General features: G+C 36.0%; 1 protein-coding gene across 1 annotated transcript in view; it reads left to right on the top strand.

Annotated features, from left to right (window-relative positions):
* The first annotated feature begins 303 nt into the window (after positions 1-303).
* Positions 304-13042, top strand: part of SUPT20H (SPT20 homolog, SAGA complex component) — a 30262-nt gene continuing 17523 nt past the window's right edge. Inside the window, 13 exon segments of the mRNA XM_054400802.1 lie at positions 304-344; positions 1315-1350; positions 1652-1710; positions 1800-1866; positions 6462-6588; positions 7176-7279; positions 7787-7903; positions 8018-8071; positions 8904-9043; positions 10255-10411; positions 10496-10552; positions 11540-11611; positions 12525-12682. Of these exon segments, the coding sequence (XP_054256777.1) occupies positions 342-344; positions 1315-1350; positions 1652-1710; positions 1800-1866; positions 6462-6588; positions 7176-7279; positions 7787-7903; positions 8018-8071; positions 8904-9043; positions 10255-10411; positions 10496-10552; positions 11540-11611; positions 12525-12682 (1151 nt within the window). The 5' untranslated portion in view covers positions 304-341.

The raw sequence follows: 13042 nt of genomic DNA, 5'->3' as shown, positions 1-13042 counted from the left end.
TTTGTAATTTCAAGTATTTACTTATTTCACTATTTAGCTAATGTAAAATGATTGTGCAAAGCAGTAGTGGTCATTAGATTAGGAACCTTTGCACTTAACATGGCATAGAACTATTTTGTTTATGTTTTGGAGGAAAGGGTGCTATGTGAATGAGATTTAAGAGGTTAATTAGCCACTGAAAATGTTATATTTAAATAAAATGCTTATTTCCTAGTGATATTTTTTTCTCCTTATTTTTTATTTCAGTACCCCAAGTGTAACTATAAAATATGATTCTTTGCCTGCTGCACTAGACTTCTTAAGCACTTCTTTTGCCATTTGGTCACCTGGCTTCAGCTACAATGGTATGTTATGATTCAGATCCTATATTTTCAGATCGTAGAACCAAGTCTGGTAGCTGTGTGGCTGATGAACAAAATGCCATTTATGTTTCACATTTGCTTTAAAAAATAAGGAAAATTAGGGGTCAAGGGAGACTTTTTCTGACAGCGGTACTTGTTTATTCTGGTTTGAAGTTCTTGTCAAATTTTAGTTCAAGAACTTGTTATTCATATCTGTGAAGCTGTTTGCTCTCTTTTGGAATTGCATGTATGCTGCAGGTACACTGAAGTGAAAGAAGTTCCAAAGAAGCTAAACCCTTTGAAGTAAATGCTAGTCTGTATACTATGCTATGGGATATAAAGAAGCTTTTGCAGATTTTGGTATCTTGTCCTAAGGTTGGTCATCCTTAGCCTGCACTGGAGGAAATCTGGAGTGGAGGCTGTGTTTGTTTCTTAGTCACCAATAGTATGTCCTAAGCAACTCTTCTCAAATTTTGTGTGCAGAAGTAACATTTCGAGATCTTTGTTTCCATTCTGTTGAAAAATAACTGCACTAATATTTAGTATTTCTTCCTGGACAACTTCTCTGGAATACTTTGGTCTAGTCTTTGTGTTAAATTAGTAGCCATCTAAAGAAAGGAGAATAGATTTTTCAATTTGTCATCTCTAACTGTTTTGGTTAATATTTGTTATTACTTTTATTAGATAATGTCTATTCCTACTTCTAATTGTCTTTCATTGTTCTAAGACTTTGTAATTTAGCCAAGACCTGACAAGCATAGACACTTGGTAGTGGAGTTCATTACTGTTGATGCAGTTACCTGAAGCTTCAGATGCTAGGTTTTGTATGTATCAAAGAATGTGTGAGCCCATATTCTAACTATAAATACGTATAAGTAGTAATAGAGGTTTTTGTGGATTTGGGGTTTTTTTATATGTGAGAATTTATAAACAACTAATATAATTTCTAAAAACAACTGTTTAATTCTTGCAGCAACAAGCTTTAGAACTGGCATTGGATCGTGCAGAGGTAAGGAGTAGCTAAATTAATTGTTTTCACATAATATATTGGTCTTACATGCATATAAAGTCAAAACTTTAAATGCAACTCATGCCATAGCTATGAAATGTTGCATGTCACAGCTAAACTGATCTGTGTCCTTGTTGATAACATACACTAGATCATGATCACTTTTGAAACAGTCATGTACCATAACTTACTTACTTTCTTTCTTTACATAGAACATTGGTAATGATCTGAAGCTTCACAGCAGCAAGTGTTAAATTTCTTTGCAATATATGTTGATTTTTGGTTTACTTTTCTCTTCTAGTATATCATTGAAAGTGCTCGTCAGAAACCTCCGAAAAGAAAATATTTACCTAGTGGAAGGTAGTAAGAGTTTCAGTATTGAGTTTTAAAATAGCATTTCTTGAATTTAATTTTGGTTACATTTTAAGCTTTTTTTTTTTTAATTTCAGAAAATCTGTATTTCAAAAACTCTATGATTTATATATAGAAGAATGTGAAAAAGAGCCTGAGATAAAGGTAAGTGGAAATTGCTGAGAAACTTTTAATTTCTGAACTTCCCCATTTAGACAGCAAATACTTGCCTTATTTCACTCAATTCCTTTGTTAAAAAAATAATAAATGAACTATGGTTATTGTAGTAGTTACCTAGGATTAAGACTACAAGAGAAACAGTTAATGTGACTTTTGTGGACTAAACTGTGTCACTTAATAGCATTGTTTTAGTTCCGTCTGCAATAAAAACAAGGTGATGGGAGGGCCAGTGACTATGTGGTAACCTTAAATCTGCTTTTAAAGGTAATAAAGTAGAATGCTGGCAGAGGATTTTAAAGATTGTGCTCTTGATATGAAAAGAGAGAATTTAAAAGAATGGTCTAGAATGGAGAGTAGATGTATCTAACAAGGTTATTAGATAACAGTACTATGAAAATAGTGGAGTTGTATCATGAATAATAAGACCTAGACTGGTTTGAGTGACTTGTTCATTCTGACTTAATCCTGTGTTACACAGTTATTGTCAAATTCAGGGCCAGTGTTAATGCCATGTGCATTGTCAGTAACCCTGTTTCAGATTCAATTGCTGAACATTTTTAGAATCTGTGCTTTGTTGTTAGTTCAGATTTATTTGTTGGGTAACTGATGTTCAGGAGGGAGAAGTGCCACTTTTCTGTGCACCACGTCCCAGAATGTTATGAGTTTTAGCCCCTGTAACCAGGCTGTATAACTGGCCTGGTTACTTTGTATCTGAGCTCTTGCAATATACTGCATGAGTACTTCTGAAATGTAATACAGTGCCTCAGGCTAGTCCTTGATCTTTAAAATCTTTCCAGACAAGATCTGATTTTAATACCAGGTCTGAGCTAGTACCTCTAATAGCCAACTCAAAGGAAAAAAAGACAATTTTTGTAGTCATAATTTTCGTGCTTATTGAAGTGTGACTTTACCTGCTCATTAAAATGTTTGTATGCTTAGAATTATAAAAAATGTTTTCAAGCTTGTCTGTTTTCCTTTGCTTGTCTTCCACCCCCAACATCTTCACCACTGAGAAAAAAAATGAAACAAAAAGCCACAAACTGTAACGGGCCAACTGTTACTGAGCAGAAGCTACTAAAAATAAAATTAATGTGGCATTTAGTGAATACACTTAAATTAGGGAATGACGTGATTAACATAATTCAATTACATTTACAATTGAATCAACCATTTTATAGTTTCCCTATGAGGTGTTAAAGGAGCAGAGGACTTCCATAAAATAAATCTCATTGTTATTTCTTGCATGCATACACACATATCTGAGGAAAGAATGAATTGGTTTTTTTTTTTCAAAATTCTGAATTATTACTCGTTAGTATGATGTATTTAGTGTTTGTATTTTGGATGGAATAATGCCCTTAATCAAATGATTCTTTTTTGTTAGCTTGTGAAGATAGTAACGTTTAGCTAGAAGTAGTGTTATTAGAAACAACTTACAGAAGCAGTATTGATGCTGTCCCAATGGTAGAGGAATGGAATTGTTTTGGTGTGGATTTATTTGTTGTGTGCATTTGTTGTTTTGTGTTTTGGGTTTTTTTATTGCTTAGGAAATGTGGCATAGACAATTGGCCTGTGAAGTGGATTGAAAAATGGCTTAACAGAGTTGAGAGGGTTGTGATGGGTGGCAGAGTCAACTTGGAGGCCTGTGGCTAGTGGAGTTCCCCAGGGATCAGTACTGGGCCCAGTTTTGTTAAACATCTTTATTAACGACCTGGATGAGGGCATTGAGAGTACCCTCAGCAAGTTCACTGATGATACAAACCTGGGGGGGTGGCCGACAGCCTGTCAGGCTGTGCTGCCGTCCAACAAGATCTGGAGAGGCTGGAGAGCTGGGTGCAGGCAAACCTCAGCAAGTTCAATAAGGACAAGTGCAGGGTCCTGCACCTGGGGAGGAATAACAGCAGGCACCAGTACAGGTTAGGGGCTGCCCTGCTGGTAAGCAGCTCCACAGAGAAAGACCTTGGAGTGCTGGTGGACAGCAAGTTCTCCATGGGACAGTCATGTGGCCTTGTGGCCAAGAGGGCCAATGGTATCCTGGGTTACATCAAAAAAAGGGTATTCAGCAGATCTCTGCCCTGGTGAGACCGCACCTAGAGTATTGTGTCCAGTTTTGGGCTCCCCAGTTCAAGAGACAGGTATCTGCTAGAGAGAGTCCAATGGAGAGCCATGAGGATGATGAGGGGACTTGAGCATCTCCCCTATGAAGAGAGACTGAGGGACCTGAAGCTGTTTAGTCTTGAGAAGACTGAGAGGGGATATGATCAACATCTATAAATATGAGGGGTGGGTGCCAAGTGAATGGGGCAGTGGTGCACAGTAATAAGAAACAAAGGATGCAAACTTGAACATGGAATGTTTCACCTCAGCATGAGGAGAAACTTCTTTACAGTGAGGGTGATGAAGCACGGAGACAGACTGCCCAGAGAGGTTGTGGAGTCTCCTTCTTTGGAGACTTCAAAACCTGCCTGGATGCATTCCTGTGCAGACGACCTTAGGTGATCCTGCTTTTGACAGAGGGGTTGGACTTGGTGATTTCTTGAGGTCCCTTCCAACCTCTAACATTCTGTGATTCTATTTTTATTCTGGAATAGAACTTCAGTATAAGTAATTTCTTCTTAACTTCCCATACATAACCTGACAATCTGTTTTTAAATCAACTCTTACAGAATTCTCATACTACTTTCTGTTTTAATCCCACTGTGTAACTGAATATAAATCTATCCACACTGGGAACAAATACAAAAACATTTCCATATACTTAAGAGAAAAGATAGTCATTAAATTTGGAAAAGACTTCTAAGATTGAGTGCAATCTACCATGACCACTAAACCACATCACAAAATGCCCTGTCTACAGAGGTTTTTGTTAACAGCTCCAGGGATGGTGACTCCAATGCCTATTATCCAATCTAAACTTCCCCTGATGTAACTTGAGGCCATCTCCTCTAGTCCAGTCACTTGGGACAAGAGACTGACCCACAACTCACTACAATCTCTTTCAGGGAGTTGTAGAGAGCAGTGAAGTCTCCCCTCAGCCTCTTCCAGACTAAAAACAATCCCAGTTCCCTTAGCCACTCCTCATAAGGCTTGTTCTCTAGACCCTTCACCAGCTCTGTGGCCCTTCTCTAGACCAGCTCAAGGAACTCAATGTCCTTCTTGTAGTGAGGGCCCCAAAACTGACCACAGTGTTCAAAGTATAGCCTCAGCAGTGCTAAGTACAGGACTACGATCACTTCCCTACTCCTGTACTCCCATTGGCTGTCACAGCTAGGGTTGCTGTTTGCCTTCTTGGCCACCTGGGCACACTGTTGGCTCATGTTCAGCTGGCTGTCAGTAAGCATCCCCAGGTCATTTTCTGCAGGGCAGCTTTTCAGCCACTCTGCCCCAAGCCCATAGTGTTGTGTTGCATGCATTTGTTGTGACCCAAGTGCAGGACCCAGCCTGTATGAATCTCATCCAATTGACCTTGATCAAGCCTGTCCAGCTGTATTTGCAGACCTTTCCTACCTTTGAGTAGATCAACACTCTCACCCAGTTTGGTGTCATCTGCAAACTTGCTAGGGAGCACTCAGTCCCATCATCCAGATCCTTGATAAAGATACTAAACAAGACTGGCCCCAAAACTGAGCCCTGAGCCTCTACATAGTTGTTAAAACAATTTCTTAGATTATATCACTATGGGATTTGGAGATTTGTTTTCAGCCCTTTTTTCTTCTTTTGTTCCCCTGTAAGTAATGTTACTGCTTTATCTTCTCAGTATCTCTGGAAACATAAATTTGCTCAAAAGAGATAGTGCAATACTACATAGTTTGGTGCGTGGGGAAATGAGTAGTTAGGCAGGCATAGTAGAGAGATGGCTCTAACCAGACCTGGTATTCAGTGATGAAATCTAGCCTCCAACCAGAAGATGCAAAATTATCTGATATTTAGAATTCATTGTTTTAAGTTCAAAGGGGAGTTTTTAAACATTAAAACTGTAGGATGCATATGGGGTCTTTGAAGCATACTAGTTAATTGTTTGAGATCTGTTCTACATGGAAAAGATCATTCTTAAAATAAGGGAATAGTCTCTACAGCTGCTGGGTCAGTTTTCAACAAATACATACAAGCCAATGCAATTAAGAAAGCTTCCAAATGCTGTAATTCAGTATTTTAATCCTGAAAAGAAATACATGCTTCTGTTAGGAATATTTGAAAGCACTAAATACTTGGTTGTGTTATCAAAAAATATGTAGGGTTTAAATGGTGGTACAAATGATGGGTATACAAATGATACAAAATGCACTGTAGATTTACAACATTATAGCACAGGGTCATTCTTGTTGACTATGTTTTCTGTGGATTTATAATTCAAGGCTTTTTTTTTTTAATTTGAGTGATTCTTTGAAAAAAGACAAACCCTCTGTGCGTAAGCATGTGTAGTAATACATAATGTATGTACTCTGCTGAATACAGTTAAATTTAACTGGGCTTGTTTGGGTACATCCTTCAATATTCATCTAATATTCTAGAAATTGGTTTTATTTCTACTAATTACTTGATAGTATTATGTTCATGAGCAATGTTTACTTTTAAAGCAGAAGCTGAGGCGAAATGTGAATTTACTTGAGAAGCTCGTTATGCAGGAGACATTGTCATGTCTGGTAGTGAACCTCTATCCGGGAAATGAGGGTTATTCACTTATGCTCAGGGGAAAAAATGGCTCAGGTAATATTTTTGCTCTTTAATTTTTAAAAATACTCTGAATATTCTATGAATAGCTAGAATGTGTTGTTGCTTCCATTTAACTGTTTCACTTCTAATCCCTTGGCAGGGCGGGGTAGAACAACCAAAATAAAACAACTGCACTTAAACTAAAAAGTTACATAAAGCTATGGGGTGCTCAGAAGGTCTCTCATGGTGCAGCATAAATGAGTAGATACAAATCTTTTTAATAGCCTTCCATTCTGTTATTTCCTCTTAGCTTCCTGAGTTGCATCTCTGAGTTTCTCTTGCTTTAGATTTCTTCCATCAAATTGTTTCTTTCACTGCTTTCTAACCAAAGGCATCTGTGTTCTATTTTGGTTGTGTCTTTGTGCCACTGGTACTGCAATGTGCAATAAAAGCATATAATATACCATCAAGGAGCAAAAATTCCATCCCATGGAGCTATTAAGGTATGGATGTAAAAATACTACGCAAAAAATTTTGCCTGTTTGTATAGGTTTCTACCATTCCTGTATTTTACTGTGGCAAGCCTGTTTCACATTTTTAAAGCTTGAACTTGAAAAGCAATATGTTTTGTTTAAATTCAGATTCTGAGACCATTCGGCTGCCTTATGAGGAAGGAGAGCTGCTTGAATATTTGGATGCAGAGGAACTACCACCTATTTTGGTTGATCTTTTAGAAAAATCTCAGGTTTGAAAGTTTTGTTTTCAGAAAGAATACATTGTTTGTACCCATATAGACATTGTTGGGGTTTTTTTTTAATGCTTCACAGAGGTGGTTCCAATACATAAAACATTTGTGCATTTGGAACTGTAATATTTAATGTCCTAAAGAATGTTTTTCTTGCCGTGTACAAGAAGAGAAAAAATATATATTGGGGAGAAAGGGTTAGAAGAGAGATTGCTATGGCTAGGTTGGCCAAACACCTTCAACTCCATATTCTAGCAAAATATCCTTTGTTCTTTGTCATTATGAAATACTTGATACGGGAATTTCTTAAAACTGTTTTGCTGCCATATGAAAACACTACACTTGAAACTTGTGTGTTAGGTATATCTGGGTATGTAGTAAAGACCACTGGTCTGACAAGATTAGTGCTTTATTTTATGAATAGTATCACTGTATTTTGTATGATATATAACAAAGTTTTTAGGCAGCAGAGGCCTTTGCTTACAAGTTGTTTTTTGTTTCAACTAGGTTAATATATTTCATTGCGGGTGTGTCATAGCAGAAATACGTGACTATAGGCAGTCTGGTAACATGAAATCTCCAACGTACCAAAGCAAGCACATTCTTTTACGTCCCACAATGCAGGTAGGAAGTGGTTTAAGTCATTACCAAGTTCCTAAACTGCGTATCAACTATTACTGAACACAGTTTAAGTCTTATTTAGTTGGAAGCTAATTACCATTATGTCTTCATCCTTAGACTTTAATTTGTGATGTGCATTCTATAACAAGTGACAACCACAAATGGACACAGGTGGGTTAACAGTTATTTTGAAACTTTACAGTGATATGGAAATACACAATAAAAGTTATTAAAATGTTTATTTGTTTAATAAAACCTCAAAAGCAAAACATAGATGCTTCTTTATTAAATCAAACTGTCAGGATATGAGAAGTTGTGCATGGTATGTCTTCCAGAGAGCTACCAAACTAAATTGTTAAAATATCTTCCCACAAGACACCATAGCAAACAACAGGATTTGCTAAAAGTTTTGTAGAATCGACCCTTAATTTTTGATAATGCAGAATGGCAGTATTGGAGTTATATTAACTCCTTTACCTTTCTTCATTCATCCTTGACATACTGTCCTAGAACAGCAGTTGGAGTCAAATGACACAACTGCTCCCTTAGCATCATTTTGCTAGTGATACTGTTCCAGGAAAGAAAATTTTAAGTAAGTACAGTTGTTGTACAGTTATAGTTGGTTAAACGCTAAATAGCATGGTGTACTCAGCATGCTCATTTGTATTTCAGTGTCAGTCATGCTCAAATCCATTTCAAAATTTAATCTATTGTCGTTGGTAGATCATCGTTATGGCACTGATTGTAAGTTCATCAGTATAAACTGCTGACAGAAAATGGATTTCATTGCCACTAGTACCATGTTTAAAACAAATCTCACCCAAAGCTCTTGTAACTTGTAATATTTGTTAGTGATGCTTAGCTGTTGAATATTTTTGTTGACTATTCAAATACAATTTATTCCGTTTTCTTTAAAATAACATGCACATACATATATTCAAGGATTATATCAACTCTGAGTTTAGAGATTTTTTACGTTTATTAATAGCTGTGTTTATTGCAGGAGGACAAGCTCCTACTTGAGAGCCAACTTATTTTGGCTACAGCAGAGCCTTTGTGTCTTGATCCTTCAATAGCAGTGACCTGTACTACAAACAGACTCCTGTACAACAAGCAGAAGATGAATACTCGCCCCATGAAACGGTAGTTTTCAGCATGAAGCATATTGAGACTTTCTTTGAAATTTTATGAAGCGTTTCAAAGAAAAATATAAGTAATTCTTTGTGGAAAATTTTGCTTCTCATGTGTAGTATCTCCTTAACTATTAGGGATATGAAGGATTATCAAGAAACTATCTCATTTTTAAGGGCTCAATATTGTACTGTATTTTAGTTAGTATTAGATATGTATTATGCTAGACTTCGTATATCAAAAGAATGTATATAATTTTCTTAACATAAAGTTATATTCCAGTTTTGACTTTGTCCTTTTTTTGCATAATTCAGATACAAGCTGAGTCAGATGTCAGCTCAGTAATGTAAAGTATATATATGGATATGTTTCCTGTTGGTCTCTGATTTATTGAAAGCTAAGGAAATCAAATGAATTATTTATATTCTTTAGGCTAAACTGAAGCGTAGGCATATTAGAACCTTAGAAAACCTAAAAGTAATGTGAAACATACTATATACAAAACATTGAAATGGCTTCACTTTTGTGCATAGTTCACTTTTTTCACAGAAGCTTGGGATGCTTCACATTTGTTCTACTATGAGATGCATTAATTCTGTATGGTGAAAATGTACCAATGGTCTGTCAGAATTACTGAAGTACTGAAAGCTAGATTTGCCTTGAGTGTGGATGAATAGATGTATATATGCTAATGTACAACCAGTGGAAATGTCTAAAAAGATACCACTAATGAAATCAAGCTGTCTTTAGGATTAAAGCTTGGTGATCAACTAACATTCTACTAGGAAAATAAAGGTGTTAAATGTATCTCCAGAACAGCATTAATGTATCGATGGGTTTGGCATAACCAAGAGAAGTGAGGCTAGTTAATGTAACTTTATAGTTATATTAGCAGTACACAAATCTTTTGACAAAACTGAAATCTATGGGAATATGCAAACACCTTAAGCCTGGCATCTTCTCAGTTAGTTACCCATTTTGACATGGTATTTCAATTATGCATTTCAGAAAGAGCACCATTCTAAGTGCTGAAACACATGAGCAGAAAGCTAGTATTTTTTACAAATATGAAATTGAGAGTTTGAGTTGTACTGTGTCATCCAGAATAGCAATTTTAAATTAGTATTTCAAAACCTACCCTTTAGTCTCAGTATGTGGCATTTCCATGCAGAGGGGAATTTAATTTAGATGGGTTTACAGGCTTATCTGTTATTTTACCATAGGTGCTTCAAAAGGTACTCAAGGTCATCTCTGAACAGACAGCAGGAAGTAGCTCACTATTCAACTCCACCTCAGCTCAGACTACTTGACTACTTACAGAAAAGAAAGGAGAGGAAAGGAGCCCAGCAGTATGACCTCAAAATTTCTAAAGCTGGAAATGTAAGTGTTCAGACTCATAGTTGGGGGTATACTTCTAACGATTTAAGACATTTAACACAATAATACTGCTTTTTTATCTTCCAGTGCGTAGACATGTGGAAACAGAACCCTTGCTACTTGACTGCACCTTCTGAAGTGGATGTAAGTTTTTGTTATTAGCAATTGTACTAAACATTGTATTGTATGAAGAAGTGACTTAAAACGTAGCCAGTATCAAAAACTGCCTTTAAAAATGGGAGTTACTAACATTTAAAATTATTTTTCTGTACTGTACAGTATAAACACAAACTAAGCCATGTGGTAATACAGTCTAACTATAGCATGATAGTTTGGATGAGTAGCTAACAGTGTAAACAAGTCTTTAGTATTGTTTATCTGTGGGTTCAATGAGCACAGGTCTATTTGAAGTTGTATGATAATATAGAGAATGGGAAAAGAAATTAGTCACTTCTCAGCATGGCAGAAATTCTTTTTTTGATATGTTGTTATACTATGACACATAATATTTTCAATAGTTTAATTTCTTTATACAGAGAATTCTAGTTGGGAATTCTGATCACTGTGCATCCTTCTGTTGGCAACATTCACATTCTTGGTTTCTGGCACTGCCAAAATACATGCTGCCAGCATACAGAAGTGACTAAGTAGACTAGACAAGATTGTAGCTTTGATCTTAATAGGGCTGGCAGGAGTGTGCATTACACATGAAATGATGCTGTAAGTGTATACAAGCCCTCTCTGCTCTTCAGCAGTGTTGTACCTGACCTAATCAGAGTTGTTAGGAGTTACTGGCATTGTGAATTCACTTAACAGTTTCAAATGACAGGCAGTGATTTCAGTCTGTAGTCTTAAGATACTTTTCATGCTTTCATTAAGTTTTAGCGTAGCAAATATGGTGTAGCAGAGTAAATGTAAAGTTCTAAAGGTTGTCTAATTTTCTTTTCCCGAATGCTTAACACAGAGGGGACATTGTGCAAAGTATCAAGCAATCCTTGTCTATTTCTTGCTCTCACTTTTTAAGACTATTATGTTAGCCACTGTTAAAAACAAGAAGCCGTGCTAAACTGACTTTAACTGGCCCAATATGACCATTGTTCTTTCTTTTCTGATATCTCTATTTTCTTTAAGGTGGAAAAATATGCCAAAGTGGAAAAGTCTATCAAGCCTGATGACTCACAACCAACTGTCTGGCCAGCACATGTGAGTAATTTGGCCACACTTCTGTCTGTAGTTAAAATGCCTCTTATTTCAATGAAATCAATGTGGGAATACTCGCCGCTCCCCAGTTTAATCTTCCATGTGTTATATAGGCATGGAAAAATTACCACAGAGGCGTGCTGGACTGTATAAAATGACAAGTGTGTGCTCAGTCTTTTAATTTTGTCAGGTTTTCCAGAATTACAAAGAAAAACACCTTCAATCTGCCAAGTAACAGGTGCTGTTCATGTAAGCTAAGAAAGCATAATAATTTACAGGATGCAGTATTCTGCTCAGCTAATGGCTTTCTTTACACAGACACCCAGAAGATCAATGGAAAAGAGCTTCTATTAAAGTGTTAAATTTGGAAAGAGATTAATATTAAATACCTCTTACAGAAAGCTTTTTCTGTATTGTCTAAGTTGAGCTTTAACAATTTGACACAAATGATGTGATAAGCAGTAGTAATTTAATATAATTACCAAGAAATAAATTCATTAATTCCGTGTAATTTTTCTTTAAGTAAGATACTATTGTTATTAACAGCACCTATTGTTATGTCTTTGTAGTTTCATATTAGCAAAAAGTAGTACTTCCCCATAGAACTCATTCTTCATCTCCAGTGTTTTACTTGGAAAAATATTTTGCATTGTCATAATTTATAAAAAAACTCGATTCTCTCTGTGTTCACCCAGTCCACTTTTCCATATCGAACAAGACTGGAGTTTGCAGTCTTTGTTTTTAAGAGAATTTTTTTTCCTCTCATCCCTTCAGTTAACTTCTTCTCAAATCACTTTTATTTTAGATAATGCACCTACTCTTACAGAGTTTTTCTTACTGTATTATATATACTGGTATATTTCATTAACTGTTTCTGTTATCACTTGTTTAACCTTACTTTCTTCTGTGTTTCCAGGAAATAAAAGATGATTATGTGTTTGAATGTGAAGTTGGTAATCAGCTTCAAAAAACAAAACTGACCATTTTTCAGTCTCTTGGCAATCCCTTGTACTATGGTAAAATTCAGACACTCAAAGGTGATGAGGAAAATGACAACCTATTAACTCCATCACAGTAAGTTACATGCTGTTTTAAACTGTGCTGTGATCTGATAGATGGAGGACAAACGTTACTTACCTAGAGACGTGATTTAAGGACTTTTGTTTGAAAAATTGAGCTAAATGAAACTAATTTTTTAAAAAATCCCAAAATAACATGTCTAAGCAACCATCCTATGTTGAATGTACTTTTATGTTGTATCTGCATGTTCTTTAACATTAAAGATATATTGTAAGCAAACAAAAACCAATGAAAAACTTACACACACTCAAATTGTAGAGCCACCTTGAGACACTATTAGCACTCTTTTTTAGTGCTACTCATTTTGATTGTTGTCAAAATTTGCCTGATGCTCTGAAAATATATGACTTGATT

The sequence above is a fragment of the Indicator indicator genome, chromosome 1 (assembly GCF_027791375.1).
Source record: "Indicator indicator isolate 239-I01 chromosome 1, UM_Iind_1.1, whole genome shotgun sequence".
Lineage (NCBI taxonomy): Eukaryota > Metazoa > Chordata > Aves > Piciformes > Indicatoridae > Indicator > Indicator indicator.
This window is presented reverse-complemented; position numbering and strand designations above follow the sequence as displayed.